This window comes from Dendropsophus ebraccatus, chromosome 6 (assembly GCF_027789765.1).
Source record: "Dendropsophus ebraccatus isolate aDenEbr1 chromosome 6, aDenEbr1.pat, whole genome shotgun sequence".
NCBI classification, from domain to species: Eukaryota; Metazoa; Chordata; class Amphibia; order Anura; family Hylidae; genus Dendropsophus; species Dendropsophus ebraccatus.
Window position 1 is genome coordinate 4,639,482 of NC_091459.1, and position 20,281 is coordinate 4,659,762.

General features: G+C 44.8%; 1 protein-coding gene across 1 annotated transcript in view; it reads right to left on the bottom strand.

Moving 5' to 3' along the window:
• Window positions 1-4,002: 4,002 nt before the first annotated feature.
• The window catches only part of CLDN16 (claudin 16), a 31,534-nt gene continuing 15,255 nt past the window's right edge, over window positions 4,003-20,281 (bottom strand). The window contains exons 3-5 of the mRNA XM_069973378.1: window positions 10,810-10,974; window positions 7,284-7,475; window positions 4,003-4,317 (exon numbers count right to left, since the gene is read on the bottom strand). Coding sequence (XP_069829479.1) covers window positions 4,184-4,317; window positions 7,284-7,475; window positions 10,810-10,974 — 491 coding nt within the window. The 3' untranslated portion in view covers window positions 4,003-4,183. The remainder of the gene's footprint in view (window positions 4,318-7,283; window positions 7,476-10,809; window positions 10,975-20,281) is intronic.

The window sequence follows — 20,281 nt, forward strand, 5'->3', positions numbered from 1 at the left end:
CTGTACAGTAATGGAGAGGATGGGAAACACAAGGGCGGGCAGAGACTGCAGGGAGCAGGAAGGAATGAGCAGGACAGATGTGGGCACATACATTCAGCACTCTCTGTCCGGGGAGGGAGGGGTTACAGCTATGGAGAGATTACCTCCACAGTCCTGTCCCCTGATGTAAGCCCCAGCCTGAAGTGGATCTGCTATGATTTGGAAGGTGAGGGAGACTTCCTGGGTCAGAGTACAGGGCTGTAGACCCCGCTATGCAGACCATGCCCCTCACCCACTCCCCCTCCCACCCAGTACAGGGAGCTCTTACACCAAAACGCTCTTAAACCAAGGTACCAATTTATATATATATATATACACACACACCAAGACAGATATTACCAATAACACCAGCATATAGGAAGAGGAAATATTATCACCATACTGTTACTGACCTGTATACTGAGACCAATATTACCAGGATATAGGAAGGAAATATTACCGCCACACCACAGCCACTACCATCACCATCATATTGTTACTGACCAAATCCAGTAACAAATAATTCCACCACATACTAACACCACCGCTGCTACTGACTAACACCGCCACATACTGACTAACCCCACCGCTGTTACTGAATAATATCCACTGTACACAGATCGCTATCACCTCATACAGTTATATAGAGGTAAACGCAGCTCCACACACGTTATGTACATCATATACATCACAGTGCAGTTACATCAGGTGACTCACAGGGGACGTCTTCTCTGATCGGAGATCTTCCCTTTTCATCTTCTTTTCCATCTCTCCTGGGCCATTATAAGAACTTCTTGGAGCCACGAATCCACAGAATCTGCCAGACAAATATATTAGGCTCCTCACTGGCACCATCCTCATCTCTCTACAAACTACACATCTGTATTGGCCCCTTTACACCCTCATTTAGTGGGTGGCTGACTCTATGTGACCCCCTAATAATATATGCCACCGCCTCTATGTAGCCTCCTTATAGATGCCCCCTCTGTGTATCCCCCCTTATAGTATATGCCCCCTACTATGTAGCCTCCTTATATATGCCCCATCTGTGTATCCCCCCCTACTATAGATGGCCCCCTCCCCTCCCCCTCCTATAGATGGCCCCCTCCTATAGATGGCCCCCTCCCCCCCTCCTATAGATGGCCCCCTCTTTCCTCCGTGAAAACAAATAAAAAATAAAAAACAACAACACACAACTCACCTCACAACGCACTCCCCCATCAACCCTCTCTCCTCCTGCAGCATTCGTCTGGCCCCGGCTGATGTGCGGCTGCTGGGGGTGTCCCGCCCTATACTGGGCAGCGCGCGCATCAGAGAGCTCCCTTTGAGGACTTCCAGCACAGGGAGCGTCTCTGACGTAAGTAAATTACTAATTTATATAACTTTCTGAAACCAGTTGATTTGAAAGAAAAACTGTATGTTCTCAGTGCTGCCCCCTGTATGTATTCCCCTCTTTTTCTTTAGCTCCCCTTCATTATTATGAGATCAGTAGTTAGTGTAACCCCTTCCTTGCTAAGTCTCTTATGTTTCTTTCATTTCTGCTCACATAGCCCTGTGGTGTCCTAGCACAGGGTGCTGGTTCCTGGCACCTGAGTAAGTAACTTCCTCAGGTTCACACAGTGGGAGTTGGTGCCACTGTACTACTGTGTTTTCCCCACTAGGTGTCACTACTGGTATTTACTATTTATATTGTATGGGTGAAGAGCCAGCTGAGGGTACAAGGGTTAAGTATGTTATGTGTCACATGTTATGTATTGGCCACTCACAGATGCAGGTGTTTTCTCTATCCTATCCTACCTTCTCTTTTTCACACTTAGCCCCAACACTCACAGGAGGGTTAAGATAGCCCCTTTAGGAGGAGTTAGTTTCTGGTGGGAGGAAGAGTTAAGTTTTCAGTTAGTCTTCAGCGGGAGAGGTAACTAGCTGTAGAGTCTCTGTAAAAGTTAAGCCAAGGCCTGGCTTTGGCCAGGTCCCCTGTCAACTTTCTTTCAACTAACTTTCTTGTGCAAACAACCACTTAACTATGCAGTGTTAAGCCCTACAAAGAGGCAGAAAGCAAAACAGTGAACACCTTGCCAACGCCAGGACCCTTTCAACGTGCAGGGCAGTTACCTGAAGCAATAGGAACTGACCCCAATGGGACAAAGCTACAGTATGTCTACGTATCCCACTGTGCAGTGCAAGATGAGTGGAAAATCTGGGTGTCTGCTTTACCCGGATAACCGACAACTGGGGCTTGTATTACCCACCTAGGACAGGTAGCCTGCAACTAAGGGGCATAAGGTGGTCAGAGACAGTAAGTCATCCATGAGTATGAGTATTCTCTTTCACCCCTTTTACTACTTCATCTGTTCTGGCAGAGCACACTTACTACATTGGGCAGAGCCCCTCTGGCAACTCCTCTCCTTTCTCTCTCTACTGTAAAGCACCTACTACTGCAAGCACTGGTCTTATCTCAACTGTCAGCACATAAGTTTTTCTGTAAAGATTTATACTGTTCTACTGTACTGTCATTACATGTACTATTTGCACCAAATTATTCTCTAGTAAAGTATCCTATTTATGTCAAACACACTGGACTCTGGTTTACTCTTTGAGCACCTGCACCTACACACCTTTGTATACTTGGGCTATTCTCTTTTTTAAGTGCCCAAGTGACCCTAAGCTCCCCCAAGACACCGGCTGCCGGCCCACCACGGCCCCTTGCAAAGCCGTTGCATCAACAGTTCCATTCTCCTCCCGCATGCCAACTATAGCAGTGCCTTGTAACTTATCACCTAGTACAATGCAGTGGTGGAGGAGGTACTCTGCTGTCATTGGCCAAACAAATAAAAGAAAGGAAGTGCCTATGTGAGTACTACTGGCAAACAGCCCAGTGTTGGTCCAACCCCCTGAAATAGAATGAGAAATAGCTGTGCATCCTGAAGGGAACTCTCCAATAACAGAAGGGAGAGGCTAGAGATCCCCTTGTCGCCACTCTAAAGGTTTGGGTTATTAAAAAAATGCAGATTATAAAAAATCCTTTTAAATGACAGATACACAATAACTGTTAAAACATCTGGACACAGGAAATGCTCATCTAATATTTATCAAAACTGCAAAATATACGATGGCTTTCTCTAATCTTCAGCCTTTCCTCCTTCTGATAACCCTTAGTTCAGTCCCATCGATGCTGTGCAGTAACTTTCTGCAGGAGGAGCTCTCCCATATTGCTCTCTTGCCGGGATCCACAATCTAAATGTTTCACCTTACAGAAAACCAAGATCAAAGGCGTTTGAGAAACCAGGAAGAATTTAACCCCTGACCTCTCAAGATGACTGCAAGAATGTTTATTTCAAGAGCTGCAGAGAATGTAAAGGAGAAGTCTGGCCTCAGGGTACGGGGGGGGGGGAACTCCGGGGAAAAAACAAATAGCACTATCTTACCTCTCCCCGTGTCCGTGATCCACCATCTAACCGGCCCCAAGATCCCCGCCAGGCTCTGGGATCTCTTCTGCTGCCGATGTCACAACTTGGCTGATGGATTGGCTCAGCCAGTCAGTGATTAGGGCAGGACACAGGTCCAGTCACTGATTGGCTGAGCAGGCAGTCCAGCAGCCAGGTTGGGCATTCTCCCCCAAGGGAGAGGTAAGTTAGTGCCGTTTGTTGTTTTCTCCCCATGCCCTGACATTAAAAAAGAAAAGCCTGAGGCCGAACCACTGGCGTGGTATAATGCACACCTACAGAATCGGTATAATGCCAAGCCAGAACTCAAAGACTTGGTATACTGGACAAAACCAGCACCCAGTGGCTTGGTAGACTGGACACTGGCTTCCCAACTAACCACCCACCTACAGAAAACCACCCGTGCCCTGCCATATTTTATTAATTTTTTAGGTCATCTGTAATTTTTCCCAGCAGGCTGAGCCGATACCAATTCTACTTCTGGAGCGTAGTCAAATCAAGATGATAAAAATTGTGTTTGACAAGGTTGATTTTTACCGTATTTATCGATTTATGTAATACATTCACATCACAGTTCATTGTTGTCATAAAATCAATAAACAACAATAAAATCTGTCTCCAATAAGGGATTTCTGCGCTCTGTCCGGATACTTTAACTATTTGCGGTCCACAGGAAAGCCGAGCATTCTTCTCACTCGCGTCTCCTCTTCTCCTCTGTTGGATCACACTCGGGTGCCCATCGCGTACATCTTTGCCGTTTCTGTCTGAGGTGGTGAATAAACTTTGCTCACAGAACTTCTTGCACGGAGAAAGGTTTTTCTAGAAGAATATGAATGGTTTCTCGTGTATCTCGCTTCTGAAATAAAAACAAACAGGAATGAACTTTGCCGCCGTCCGCACCTTAATATCAGATGTTTGTTGGGCTTATACTTGTGCTGGTAACACTTTTTTCTACCATGAGGCATCATGCCGTGTGCTCAGAGCCTGGGCAGCAGGAAATTGTATGCCTACTTAACAAATACATATATTTTATGGATGTAGTGTCCCAGTACAAGTGTGCCACTAACTTGTTACTGCCCCTGGGTAAGGTAACTCATTTCAGGCTCTCACATTGGGATATGGTCAGAGGTGTCCTGTTTTCCCCACTAGGGGTCACTACTGTGTTTTTGTATGTCTTGTTCTATGCACAGCTGAAGGAAACACTGGGTTAAACTGTTTGTATCACATGGTCGTTTTCTTCCTGTCACAGGTGCAGGTCTGTGTTCCGTCTTTTTCGGTCCTATCCTCACGCTCCTCTCTTCTGCACACACAGCCCCACCAATCTCAGGGAGACTTAGTTTGCACCTGTAAAAGGAGTTTAGTTCCTGGTGGGAGGAGTTCTGTGGTCACAACACAAAGAGACAGTTCCTGCTGCAGTGAAGCCAGGGCCTGGCTCAGGCCAGGACCCTTGTCAGGGAACAAGAGACTTAACCTATTTTTTTTCTTATGCAAGTCACTGCTAGGATGCAGTGCTAGACCCCTCAAGAGGAAAGGACGTCCTCTGCGGATCACCTTGTCCATGCCAGGGATACTCACTACACAGTACAGGGCAGGGCAGTGACCTATTTCCTGACCCCAGTAGAACAAAGCTGAAACTAGCCTACATATTCTACTGCATAACGCACGACTCTTATGAAAAGTTTCGGGAAGTCTGCTTCACCCAGCACAGAGACCTGAGGCCTCCCACTACCCTTATAGGACGGGTATCCCGACACTGTAGGGCATTAGGCGGTCAGAAACGTGAATACGAGTTTTCTTTTTCTCTTAATTCCACTATCCTGGCAGAGTACAAAGCTAAATTGGACAGGGACCGGCGGGAGCAGCGCCCGTCTGACCTGGGGTGGGTATCAACGCCTCTACAGGCTACTGTGACAAATGCCCAAGTGAACAACGCCAGAGCTACCCCGGGCAACAGACCACAACACCGCCGACTAACGCACATAGGGGGACATTTATTAAGTCCGGCGTTTTCTGCGCCAGGTATAAAAATGTTCCTGCAGCGCTGACAGTACAGGTGCACTGCCTCTACATAAATTCTGCACTCACCAGTGTGTGCGCCAGGAAACTTACGCCAGCTCAGAGCTGACGTAGGTTTCCTTATCATTTTTCAGCGAGAAAAATGAAAAATAAAGCGGACCCAGAGTTCTTCATTAGGGTGCGTTCACACTACAGAGTCCATGCAGATAACTTCCCGCAGATTCCGATGTGCGCTCCCGCTTCAATCTCCACCAGGCCCATTGACTCCATTGTATGCTCAGGTGGATTCTGCCATTCGCCCGAAGAATTGACATGTCACAGGCGGAAATTCAAGTGGAAGCGCGCATCGGAATCCACGGGAAGTTATCCGTACGGATTCTGTAGTGTGCACGTACCCTTATTGTGTGAAACCTTCCCCGAATTACATTCAGCAAATAAGACTGAACGCTGAGACTGGTGGGAATAATTCCTGAGCGCAGGTTATAAAACTGGTTGTAGATTCCATCCACCGCGCCATTCATCAGGAGCGTTAATGTGCTGATCTCATCTAAACTTCCAGCATGAATTATATATCTGGATGTTGGACGTGTTTGGAGAATACCCCACAGTATTACGCAGGGAAAAACATTATTCTAATCAACAGCATTAGAGCTCAGAAAAGACATTATCCTTTAGGGGATTTTTCAGTTTTGACAACTCTATTTCCAATTCCGAATCCGCCCGAAACAAGCGGCTCATCTGTCTGGGACGTTGGGTACACTGCTGGTTGCGCTTTGTTTTATTTAATAGATTCATATGGCTGATATATTTTTGCATACATTTCTGGTACTTTCTCATTCATTTGAATACAGCTAGCAAAGCTTCATACACATGCTGCGGATGTAAGACACAATATCACCATAGACAACTTGGGTTTGTCTATGGTGTAACACTCATTAAAGGGGTAGTCCACTCAAACATAACTTTAGATATGTTGCTGCCCATAGTGAGACTAACAATTCCTTCCATACTTGTTATTATGTATTCAGTCACCTTCCCCCAGTTCTGAGCTGCTGCTTTCTGCTAAAGACACAAAAATCTGTGTTTGAGCTTTTCTCCCCCTCCGCCTTTAAACAAGTCCCTAGCAGGCTTTATCTGCAACATTGTAGCTGCTTCGTAATGCTCAGAGGGTTATTCTGAGACAGAGAGAAAAGCTCACACACAGATTTTTGTGTCTTCAGCAGAAAGCAGCAGCTGAGAACTGGGGGAAGGAGATTGAATAGATAATAACAAGTATGGAAGGAATTGTTAGTCTCACCATGGACAGCAACATATCAAAAGTTACGTTTGAATTACGTTTAACTATGTTTGCATGAAAGGTTTATGAGTCATAAATACGTCTGCATATACACAGGGTTTCAGAATGTCTGTTTCCCTTCCCTCTGTCCATACCCAAATTCCTACAAATAGGAGCCCATCACAGTTTATGCATTCCCTATAGAGATGTTTGAGAAAGATTCCCTTCCTGGAAAATAGTGTAGGATCTGCATATTTGCTGTGAACCCATTGAAGTCAATAGGTAGTAAAATCCGTTTTGGGTTATGTACGTGTAAATATATAATTATTGATATCACATTTGTGTCTATTTTCTACCCTGATAAGGAACTCTCCCAATTCATAGGGCAAATATATGCATAGACTCCAATGGTGGAGAAAACGCCGTCATTTCGGGGGGCGGGGGGGGGGGCTTGGGTTGTTCTCACAGACCCCTGTCCTATTCCATAGAGCAAAATCCAGTAAGAAAACAGACATAAAGAATGAATTTACCTTTAAAAAAGTAATGAGAGGAGATAAGAAGAGCTCCGCATAAAAAACATCCCAGGGATCCGACCATTCCCAGCCAGCAAGACCAGCCGAACTTATACTGAATTCCCAAAAAAACATTGTGGATAATCAAGCTTGACCGTTCCACGTAAACATCAATGGCGTACCACACCGAGCCGATGATCCCAGGAACACCTGGAGGGATAAGAGAGACACAGAAAATATCAGAAGACGTCTCGTTGGGTCCAGAGGACTTTGGTAAATGGAACAATAAGTACACGACAATGATGGATTTATTACAAAGCCTCGAGTATGGGATCGAAAAGTCAAAAATAAGGCACAAATATCACATTTACACTTTATCGATGTCCCTGCAGTCCGGACTTCAGGCCGACACTGACTAAAAAGAACTTGGTCTCAGACATGAAAAAGAGTCCTTATAATAAGGTGAGTTAGGCTGTGTTCACACTGCGTTTTCAGCATACGTTTAACGGATCTGTTTTTTTTTAACGGACAACAAAAATAGTGTCAGCAACGTTTTTGTGTCCGTTTTTATAATGGAAGTCAATGGAAAAACGGATCAAAACGGATGCAGACAAATGCATCCGTTTTTTGCAATCCATTTTTCATCAGTTTTTTTTTTTTGCAAAAAATGGTTGAAAAATACGGATTTCAAAAACGCAGTGTGAACCCAGCCTTAGTCCTATTATTTTTAAGCCTGTAAGCATCGCGGTCAGTGTAAACAATGGCTTGAATTTCTATTGTTAGACCCCATGACCTTTAGCTTAAAGGAACAGTCTCATCAGAAAATGACTTATTATTTAAATAATGTTTTTATGTTAAACATATTTTTAAAGAATTTTTGGTGACACTTTTTCTAATTTCCCATTTTCAATCTATATTATAAAATAATCCTGATATCTTGCAGTTCTCATTCTCACCACTGGGGCTAAAACTAAGCTGAGACTTCCTGTTGTGTCTGTGGTGATAAGAGGAGGCTGCTGTAAAGTGATCTGTACAGCATTGCAGCGTCATGTGACACCAGCAGATAGAGGAGACAATAGCAGCTCCCTGTGGAATGACCTCTTCACAGGTCACAGAGTCACAGGTCAGTAATGTCTCACATTCATCTCAAGGGGACAGAGTCTGTCTATTGTCGTCTAATGAATGAAAATCCGGCAATTGTAGACAAAGCATCAGAGTGTTCTGTAATTCCATTTACATGATATCTTAAAGGGCTCTCGTATGGCTTGTATGTCCATGGGTCTGCCACTTCACACAGCTTCACATGGCTGCAGATGGGAAAGTGAGTGGGACTATATTAGTGGTGGCAACTAGAACCCAAGTAGTCACAGAAACTAGATAGATGGCCCCCTGCTCCATCTAGTCTGTTCTATTAGTATCTCCTTTCTTATTATCTTAGGATAGATATAGGTTCTTTTAAATCAACTGGTCCCAGCAAGTGCCAGAGATTTGTATTTACTTCATTTAAAAATCCCCAGTCTTCAAGTAATTATCAGCTGCTGCACGACACGCAGGAAGTGGTGTATTCTCTCCAGTGTGACACAGGAGCCGGAAAGGTTTTCTATAGGGATTTGCTGCTGCTCTGGACAGTTCCTGACATGGACAGAGGTGGCAGCAGAGAGCACTGTGTCATACTGGAGAGAATACACCACTTCCTGCAGGACATACAGCAGTTGATAGGAACTGAAAGACTTGAGATTCTTAAATACTTCTTAAATAAAAGTAAATTACAAATCTATATAACTTTCTGGAACCAGTTGATTTGAAATAAAAAGTTTTTTTTTGCCAGAGTACCCCTTTAAAGACAGAGGCTTCATGGGAAATGTAGACAGCATTGGAAAATAATTTCTGTGTGGAAGTAGGAATCAGTATAACTGAAATGGCTGCCGCATGGGCTAAGGCAGGTAAACACAAGAAGCTTAGTATTATTGAAAAAGAACATATATATATATATATATATATATATATATATATATATATATATATATATCATCATCATTATTTGTGAGCCAAGTTTTCATATAGTAACAATTTGTGTGCGATCATTTAAAATAGATCAGTAATATTGAGCAACGTTTAAAGAAGTTTTCCGGTATTAGAAAAACATAGTAGTTTTTTTCCAGGAAAAGGATCAGTCTCGTCTTCCCTCTGTGTGTGGTATTGCAGCCCAGTTAATTAAGAGTGAATGGAGCCGAGTTGTAATACCACATATAACCTAAGAACAAGAGTGGAGCTGTTTCTTGTTTTGTTTTCTTGGGACAGAAAGCAGCCACGTTTTTCTGACCCCTTTAGATGGCGTTATACCCAGACATGTAACTGCACAATGAATACAGCTCGGCTGCTGCTGCGGGCTGTCACCGTATCGGTACAGGATGAATCTTTCCTTCCCATCCAGCCTCCTGCATTACTGGAATAATGACATCACTGATATTTTATGCTACTTAAAGTCCGGCAAAAATTTTTTTTAAAGTATTGTAATGCCCCCCAAAAGTTATAGAAATCACCAATATACATTCATTACGGGAAATGCACATAAAGGGCTTTTTTCCCTGCACTTACTACTGCATCAAGGCTTCACTTCCTGGATAACATGGTGATGTCACTTCCTGGATAACATGGTGATGTCACTTCCTGGATAACATGGTGATGTCACTTCCTGGATAACATGGCGATGTCACTTCCTGGATAACATGGTGATGTCACTTCCTGGATAACATGGTGATGTCACTTTCTGGATAACATGGTGATGTCACAATCTGATTCCCAGAGCTGTGCCGGCTGTGGCTGCTGGAGAGGATGATGGCAGGGGGATGCATAGTGTCCCTCCAGTGCCCTGTGTCCCTCAGTGTCCCCCTGCCATCATCCTCTCCAGCAGCCACAGCCCACACAGCTCTGGGAGTCGGGTCGTTACATCACCATGTTATCCAGGAAGTGACATCACCATGTTATCCAGGAAGTGACATCACTATGTTATCCAGGAAGTTACATCACCATGTTATACAGGAAGTGACATCACCATGTTATCCAGGAAGTGACATCACCATGTTATCCAGGAAGTGACATCACCATGTTATCCAGGAAGTGACATCACCATGTTATACAGGAAGTGACATCACCATGTTATCCAGGAAGTGACATCACCATGTTATCCAGGAGGTGACATCACCATGTTATACAGGAAGTAACATCACTATGTTATCCAGGAAGTTACATCACCATGTTATACAGGAAGTGACATCACCATGTTATCTAGGAAGTGAAGCCTTGATACAGTAGTAAGTGCAGGGAAAAAAGCACTTTATAAGCATTTCCTTTAATAAGTGTATATTGGGGATTTGTATAACTTTTGGGGGGGCAACACAATACTTCAATAAAAAATTTGCTGGACTTCTTCTTTAATCCTATTGATGACGGCCGGATGAAGACCCATGTGCTTTTAGCTCGGTCAGCAATCTCGGGCGCACTCTCCGTGTGGTATGGCGATCTCTCAGTACGTCAGCCTTACCTCCAATAACCAGGGTGACACCAGCCACGTAGCAGATCTTCAGCTTGATGTGAGATTCATCTGTGAGGAATTTGACACAATCCAGTCCCAGGAGAAGGAAAATGAAGCCAAAGCCTGCCAGAATATCCGCTGTTATCATAAGACCACGGGCTGCAACTAATTTCACTGGAAAACACAGAAAAATAACATCTGTGATTCTCTAATATATGATGATTACACAAATATCTAACAAACTGATCTTGTCTAACATTATTAATGCTGTTCTTTAAAAGTGCCAGAGATCTGTAATTTACTTCTATTAAAAAATCTTGTCTTCCAGTACTTATCAGCTGCTGTATGCCCTGCATGAAGTGGTGTATTCTCTCCAGTCTGACACAGTGGTCTCTGCTGCCACCACTGTCCATGTCAAGAACTGTCCAGAGCAGCAGCAAATCCCTATAGAAAACCTCTCCTGCTCTGGACAGTCCCTGACATGGACAGAGGTGGCAGCAGAGAGCACTGTGTCAGATTGGAAATAATACACCACTTCCTGCGAGACATGCAACAGCTGATAAGTACTGGAAGACTTCACTTTTTTTTATATAGAAGTAAATTACAAATCTATATAACTTTCTGAAACCAGGTGATTTGAAAGAAAAATTATTTTTGCCGGAGTACCCCTTTAAATTACAAGGATCAAAGGTTTCTATGCTCTTGATAGTTGCAATCTCCAAGTTCCCTTGATATTCTGCACAAGAGACCAGTGTCAAGCTACTTTTGGGCCAACAACAAAAGACGTAATGTGGTCATGAAGGGGTTAAAAGTGCAACAGTTGCGATCACTGCTTCCCGCCTGATGTATTGCACTTTAGAAGATTGCAGTAAATTTGGAGTCTGCTGGCATGCTTGGAGGAACGGGCTGGACCGGGGCCCGGGATGCAGGATTCAGGAAGGAATAACACTTTACAGCGTGCAGTTTGGGAGATTCAGTGGCGGGTGGAATAATGCGAGGGGCCCCAAGGCCGACATAAAGCTGATACGACAGCATCGGCAACGAGAGTAAAAAGAGACAAGGTCAATGGATCAGCAAATGAAAGCCGCAGACACTTCATCCCAATAGGAGACCACGTCTTACCGCTAATATATGATCAGCAAATAGTTTATAGTGTTATAAATGACTAACAAGCCGTCACAGAAGTAAAAACGCCACAAATATAAAGGGACGAGCACCGACTATGAATCCAACATGAGCCGTAGAGGTGAAGGACAACACTCGGGCTTTGTCTTATAAGAAGGTAACAACCAATGTGTAAAGGTTATACAAGTCACAAAATAGGACAATTCAAAGGCGTTTTTAGTTAGGCTGGGATCACACTACATTTTTTCATCTGTTTTTGCAAAAAAAAAAAAGATTTAAAAAAAATGATACGTTTTTCTATTGACTTCCATTATAAAAAAAAAAAACTTAAAAAAAGTTAAAACTTAAAACATGATCAACCAAATTTTTTTAATAATGGAAATCAATGGAAAAACGGATGAAAACGGATGCACATTAAATGCATCTGTTTTTTAATCTGTTTTTTTTTATTGCAAAAACGGATAAAAAAAAATAGAGTGAACCCAGCGTTAGTTAAGTAGAATATAAAATGGTATATATCACTGTAATCGTACTGACCTGCAGGATAACATTGTAACGTGAATTGTGCAGGAACTACAGTAAATACCTTAAAAGTTGCCGAACTGAAGGTTTTGGGTTTGTTTTTTTAAAAAAAAGGAACTATCAGGGTGCTGAGGAGGACGGTATGTCTTTTACCTTTCTCCTCTGCACTGTTGTTAGCACAGTAATATTCAGTCCGGAGCACTGTTAGGAGCACTGCCCGCCCCCATAGCACCGATCTGACCAGCTCCATTGATTATCATTGGAAGGATCAGACCGGCTCATAGTCTGGGGTTGGGTCAGTGCTCCTAATGGTGCTCCGGGCCATGGATTACACGGCTAACAGCACCCGGAATGGCATCAAGTGCCGTGGCCTGGATTGCTCAAACTGATGTTAGGCCTGCTGGTGGGTTCTGGGGTTTTGGAGGCTACTTTTATCACCCACCCCCAGTCCCATAACAACCGGACCTTGGTTAGGACTAAGTTGAGGTGCGAGGTGTTGGTGCAAGTGCATCTATTTATAAAAGGTCGAAAGCAGTCACAAACAGTGCTCAGGTACTTAGTGCAAAAATCAATGGTGTCAGGGAACGGATAGGAGGGTACTTGCCTAATGTGCTAAGTACTCTGCTGGGATGTGGTGAAATGTCTGAGAGAGTTCAAAGAAATCCTCCTAGGTCTCTGCTCTGGGTGGGGCTGGCTTGTAGAAACCTTCCTACAAAGCTGAGCGTCTGTCAGTAGAGAGCGGCTTGCTGGCACTGTGCTCTACTGCAGCTCCAGTCTCTAGTTTATCCGTTCCTTTTCTCTAAGGTGATCAACTGTTCTGCTGTAATGTCCATGGCGTAGGCAAGGGTGAAGACTCCCTTGCCTCCAGTTTCCCTAGGGAAGCTAGCTGTCAGGAACAACTATATACACCTCCTGCCGGGCCTGGAAGAGGTGTGTGTGTAACTGGATCTAAGGTTAGCTGCAGCTGTGCTTGGGTGAGTGTGACATCTAGTGGTTGGAGTAAGGAACAACAGTCTCCTGTCCTAACCTGTGGCACTAGAGAGATACACTTTTATTATGGTGTAATAAGAAGAAATAAAACACGTAGTAGGACAGTACACAAGGAGGAAGGTGAGACACATACAGTCCTCCCCCCCCCCCCCCAAAAAAAAAAAATCAGCTGAACGGTTTCCATTTGTTTGGTGGCTTTGATTGTGTTCTCCAATCCTCAGCAGGAAAGAAAATGGGTGCAATGGTGCATGTAGTCATGTAGTTTGTTTGTCTTGGCATTTCCAGCCAACAATAGTCAGAGGTGTAACTGGAAACATTCAGGTCTTAATGTGAAATCTGTTACAGGCGCTGTATGTACCATTAGGTATTAATACTTTTATGCATGTGAAAGAAATTCAGGTCTCAGGTCTCCTACTGTAATAGAGAGTCAATGAGGAGTTGTGGCTCAGCGTTTGTGCTGCACTCTGGTCACCTCACCACTGCTTCCACCTCCTCTTTATGAAGAATCACTGCTGTCCAGCCTGCTGCTCGCTCAGCTGTCAGTTAGTATCTGCCTACAGAGGACTGATCTGCAATCAGTGGTGGTCTTTGGCACCAAGCACCCCAAGCGATCGCTTGGGGCCCCCAACATCCATGGGGGCCCCCATGCCCCGCTCTTGTGCTCAAGACTGCTGGACAGGGCTGCTGCCCCGCTCGCTGCTGCCATCTGAACTGTAACTATGAGCACTCGTAATGAGCGCTTATAGTTACATGCAACAGCACTGACAGGGCGGGAGACATTGGCTCCCTTCCTGTCAGTCACTCTTGTGGCTGCAGGAAGGGTTTTCCCTGCGGACACAAGTGGCAGCTCTGTCCTTGTGGTGTCGGTGCTGCAGTGACATCACTGGAGCATCGGCGCCAGGACAAGGGAAGTGCGGCCTCTTGTGATCGCAGGGAAAGCCCTTCCTGCGGCCACAAGAGTGAAGAGAAGAGGAGACGCCCAGACCCAGGTGAGTATAAGTGTTTGTTTTATTGTGTTATATACTATATGGGAGAGGGAGCACACTGGGGTCTGTTTAACTGGGGGAGCGCACATCGGGGGTATATATAAATGGAGGGAGCACACAGGGAGGCTATATAACAGGGGGAGCACACAGGGGGGCTATAGACTACTGGGGCTTCACAGAGGGGTCTATATACTACTGGGGGCAGCACACAGGGGGTCTATATACTACTTGGGGCAGCAGAATGGGGTCTATATACAACTTGGCGAGCACACAGGAGGTCTATATCCAAGTGGGGGAGCACACAGGGGGCTATATACTACTGGGGGAGCACACAGGGGTCTATATACTACCGGTGGGGCACACAGGGGGTCTATATACTACTGGTGGGGCATACAGGGGTCTATATCCAAGTGAGGAAGCACAAAGGAGGTCTATATTCAAGTGGGAGAGCACACAGGGGGGCTATATACTAGTGGGGGAGCACACAAGGGGTATATACAACTGGGGGCAGCACATAGGGGGTCTATATACAACTGGGGCAGCACACAGGAGGTCTATATACTTCTGGGGGAGCACACAGGGGTCTATATACTCCCGGCGGAAGCAAACAAGGGGTATATACTACTGGGGGCAGGACACAAGGGGTATATACTACTGGGGGGAACACAGAAGGAGTATATATTACTGGCGGTAGCGCACAAGGGGTATATACTACTGGGGGCAACACACAGCGATCTATTGTTTTGAAACGCGTGTCGAGGGGGGGCCCAGACATAACTTCGCTTGGGGCCCCAGAAATGCCAAGACCGCCCCTGTCTGCAATCACATATAGTTGACCCTGCTAGTCTGTAGAGGAGCTGTGATCTAGAGGTACTGTAAATCACCTGTCTAGAGACCTGCACCAGTTTGTTGTCTTTGGTTAGATTCCCCTGATGAAAATAAAATATATTTATTTTTTCTCATTTTTAACCCTTTGAGGACCAGGCCCAAAATGACCCAGTGGACCGCGCAAATTTTGATCTTAGTGTTTTCGCTTTCCCTCCTCCCCTTCTAAGAGCTCTAGCACTCTCAGTTTTCTATCTACAAGGCCATGTGGGGGCTTATTTGTTACAGGAATAGTTGTACTGTGTAATGGCGTCATTCATTTTACCATAACATGTATGATGGAATCCCAAATATATTATTTATGTAGATATAAATTGGTGAAATCGCAAAAAAGAATGCAATATGGTAACGTTTGGGGGGTTCCTGTGTCTACGTAATGCACTATATGGTAAAAGCGACATGATACAATTATTCTATAGGTCTGAACACAACCATATGCAGGTTACACAGATTCTCTAATGTTATATATTTTTTTTAATGAAATCCTTTTTTTGGCAATTAATTATTAATAAAATGGGCCTATTGTGACGATTATAACAGTTTTATTTTTTCACCTATGGGGCTGTATGGGGTGTCATTTTTTCCGCCATGATCTCTAGTTTTTATTAATACCATATTTGTGAAGATCGGACGTTTTTACCACTTTTTATTATTATTTTTAATATATAATGTAACATCAAATCGGTAATCCGCGCACTTTTTTCTCTCTTTCCGTGTACGCCGTTGGCCGTTCGCAATGGCGCTTGTTATATTTTAATAGATCGGATAGTTACGCACGCTACGGTATATTATATGTTTATTTATTTTTATATGTTTTATTTATATAATGGGAAAGGGGGGTGATTAAACTTTTATTGGGGGAGGGGTTTTGGGGTAGTGTATTGGTGTATTGGTATTTTTTTTTTTTTACACATTTGAAGTCCCTTTGGGGGACTTGTACATACATTAGTGTGATTATTCACACTGATCACTGCTATGCCATAGGCGATTGGACCGTGCCCGCTAATAGCTGCTACATACGGCACCCGGGACCGCGGCGGTTCAGAGCTCGGCCGCCGCGTGGCCCTGCTCTAAACACACGTAAACGGCCCTGGATGTACCTGTACGTCCAGGGGTCGCCTAGGGGTTAAATTGTATTTAGCCTAGGTGTTAAATTTAGGGATGGTCCGAACCCGTCGAGGTTCGGATTCGGCTGAACCCGAACGCTCGGCTGAACCTGAACGCTCGGCATCGGATTACCGCTGTCTGCCAGCTCCATGCAGCGGGAAGATACAGTGGGAGGACCGCCTGGAAAACTGGGATACAGCCTATGGCTATGACTGTATTCCAGTTTTCCAGGCCTTCCTCCCGCTGGATCCACCCGCTGCACGGAGCGGGCAGACAGCGGTAATCATTGCGGATGGTTCGGGTTCGTACGAACTCGGTTCGGACCATCCCTAGTTAAATTGTATCATACGGTCACTGATGTTTTTTGAGGATTTTTTATTTGAAATAGCTGAAACATCAGAGCTCATCAAAAATATAAAGGATGACATGGGGCGGAAGAAGGGACTATCTAGAATTTATGCTGGGCTGAGAGATTGGGTGTTAAAGGAAGAAGATCTAAATAGAGGAAAAGAGAAGTGGGAAGAAGAGGTAGGGGAAATGGGGGGGGGGGAAAGTTAGCTTATTTATTTATTTTATTTATAAAATGGGAAAAAGGGGGGTGATTCAGACTTTTATTAGGGGAGGGGATTTTTTATTAATAAAAAAAAAACTTTTATTTTTTAAAAACTATACATTAATTAGAAGCCCCCCCCCCTCTGGGGGACTTCTAATATACAGTAACTACACTGATCTCTCATAGGGATCAGTGTAGTATACATTATACAGCACCGATCAATGAGATCAGTGCTCTATTGGTCTGGTCTGCTGCAGGCCTTTCTCTTTTTTTTCACAGTGTGAGCCTAGAACTGGGGGGCAGATAGTCCCTGGTTGGGTTCTGTTTTCTGGTCTCCGCAGCAGTCATGTAGACCAACAGGTTATCCGGTGGGGAAACAGTAAAAACTACAGGAAAAAAACTGCTGAGAGTAAACAGGGAAATATAAAATGTAAAGGGGACATAAGGATACCATACGGCAGGCCACTGTGCTCAGATATAAAGATACAGGAAAACCTTTATTTTTAAAATATCTCCAGGTGGATATGAATATGAAAATAAATGCAAATCCTTGTTTCCATGTGAATCTCAGTAATAATGATGACTGACAGGTTTATATCAGCAGAAGAAATTACTCTTAAATTTACGCGTAATCCTATTACCATGGAAATAATTGTATTTTACACAATATGTCATTATGAGATCTTTTTCCAAATATATTTCGTTTATTTGCCAATGCTGATGAGCAAGCTGCAGAGACTGAGGAGCTGAAGTACAAATTACTGATATAGAGACATTGTAAATTATGCCAGAACATTAAAGCCACCTACCTAATATTGTGTACTTCCCCCTTGAGCCAAACTGGACTCAACTAAATCTCTGAAAGTGCCCTGAGCTTATAATACCAAAGTCATGAGATAATCAGCGTTATTTACTTCACCTTTCAGTTTTTAAAGCGACTCTGTACCCACAATCTGACCCCCCCCCCCCCCCCCCAAACCCCTTGTACCTTCGGATAGCTGCTTTTAATCCAAGATCTGTCCTGGGGTCCGTTCGGCAGGTGATGCAGTTATTGTCCTAAAAAACAACTTTTAAACTTGCAGCCCCGTGCCCTACAAGAGTATCTGTGCCATAACTTTGCACCACCCCTCCGTCCCTCCTCCCCACCCTCTTCATCATTAGGAATGCTCCAGGCAGATTGCCTCCTATTCCCCACCTGTGTTACCACAGCACATGGGCTGGATCATTAAGGACCTGTGCAATGTTCAGCATGGAGAAAATGTTCCAGTGGCATTCCTAATGATGAAGAGGGTGGGGAGGAGGGATGGAGGGGTGGTGCAAAGTTAGGGCACAGATACTCCCATTTGGCACGGGCTTTAAGTTTAGGGACAATAACTACATCACCTGCTGAACGGACCCCAGGACAGATCTTGGATTAAAAGCAGCTATCCGAAGGTACAAGGGGTTTTGGGGGGTCAGATTGTGGGTACCGAGTCGCTTTAATGCCATGTTTTAATTAGAGATGAGGAAACCGAGCCTCCCGATCCCAGATTTGTTTCGAACTTTGCAAAGTTCGGAAAGGTTCAGGAAGAACGACCGCACATCTCAAAGAGCAAAAATAAAAGTTATTCTCACCTTCTCACCTGTGTGCACTCCCCCGGTGTCTCCTGGTGGCTCTCCGGTCCGCTCGTTTCTCTAGAGATGATCGAACAGCGGAAAATCATAGGTTCTATAGAACTCGAACCTTGTGGGACCTTCCGCATTTGATTCTCGATGCCCTCCCGGTCCATAGGAAGGAGGAGACAGCCTGGGTACCGCCTATTATCTAGGCTGAATCCCGGAATTCCAGGTGGTACCCAGGCTGTCTCCTCCTTCCCCACGGACCGGGAGGGCATCAGGAATCAAATGCGGAAGGTTCCACAAGGTTCGAGTTCTATAGAACCTATGATTTTCCGCTGTTCGATCATCTCTAGTTTTCTCTGGTGAAGGCCTGTTTGTCAGCCGCTGTGTGGCTCTGAGGTCAGTAGCTAGTACCATGGGGGTAGACCACACTTTGCCCAGGCTCCCCTTGCTGCACAGGTCCCGCTGCAGTTGCATGGTCTGCCTCCATGGTAGCTGGTAGTTCTGCATCTCATTAGTACAGAGGAGGGTACTGGCTGGATGATAATGCAGTATACAGGAGTTGGGGGTCTCCCTAAGGTTGGGCAGAGAATGGACCCTATTTTGAAGTAACAAGGTTTGGTTAATGAAGTGTTTATTTTTATTATGTTAGATACGGCCGGTCGGCTGGAGATTGTTCATTCTAGCTATAAACACACACCACAGAAGGGAGTTACCATAGCAACACCTCCTGCTTCCTTAGTGTACTACACCAGCTAGGAGAAAGGTCCAGAAAGAGGGCGGGGCTATTCTAATGAGCTCCCCTCAAGAGGCAGTTGGCCCAGGAAGTTGAGTAGTTGAGATCAGCTGTAGCAGGAGTAACATCCTCTGAGGAGACTGCAGCCTGTGAGGTGATCTCTGTGAGGAGACTGCAGCCTGTGAGGGGATATCTGTGAGGAGACTGCAGCCTGTGAGGAGATCTCTGTGAGGAGACTGCAGCCTGTGAGGTGATCTCTGTGAGGAGACTGCAGCCTGTGAGGGGATATCTGTGAGGGGACTGCAGCCTGTGAGGAGATCTCTGTGAGGAGACTGCAGCCTGTGAGGAGATATCGGTGAGGAGACTGCAGCCTGTGAGGGGATATCTGTGAGGAGACTGCAGCCTGTGAGGAGATGTCTGTGAGGAGACTACAGCCTGTGAGGAGATTCTTAGGAGACTGCAACCTGTGAGGAGATCTCTGTAAGGAGACTGCAGCCTGTGAGGGGATTTCTGTGAGGAGACTACAGCCTGTGAGGAGATGTCTGTGAGGAGACTACGGCCTGTGAGGAGATGTCTGTGAGGAGACTACAGCCTGTGAGGAGATTCTTAGGAGACGGTGTCAGTGTGACCAATGAGAGCTATGAAGCTATGAAGCTTACTTGTTATTGACCAGAGAGGGAGCCTGATCATCTTCACTCACTAGGCACTATGTTACTGAGGGATAATTTCTCGAAGTGCCCTTAGTTCTTATGGGATCAGAAACGTTGTGGATTTTGGCCAGGCCCAGATATTATGTATTTTAGTAATACATAATATACAATGTATCAAACTATGATCCTGACCTTGATTCTGGGATAGGAGTCTTTGAAATTAAACGTATATATGCAAATAGTATTTCTATGTATGCATTGTACATTATAGGGAGGCAAACCAAATTATAATGCATTAATATACATTAGAGGAGCCGTCTGTTCAACC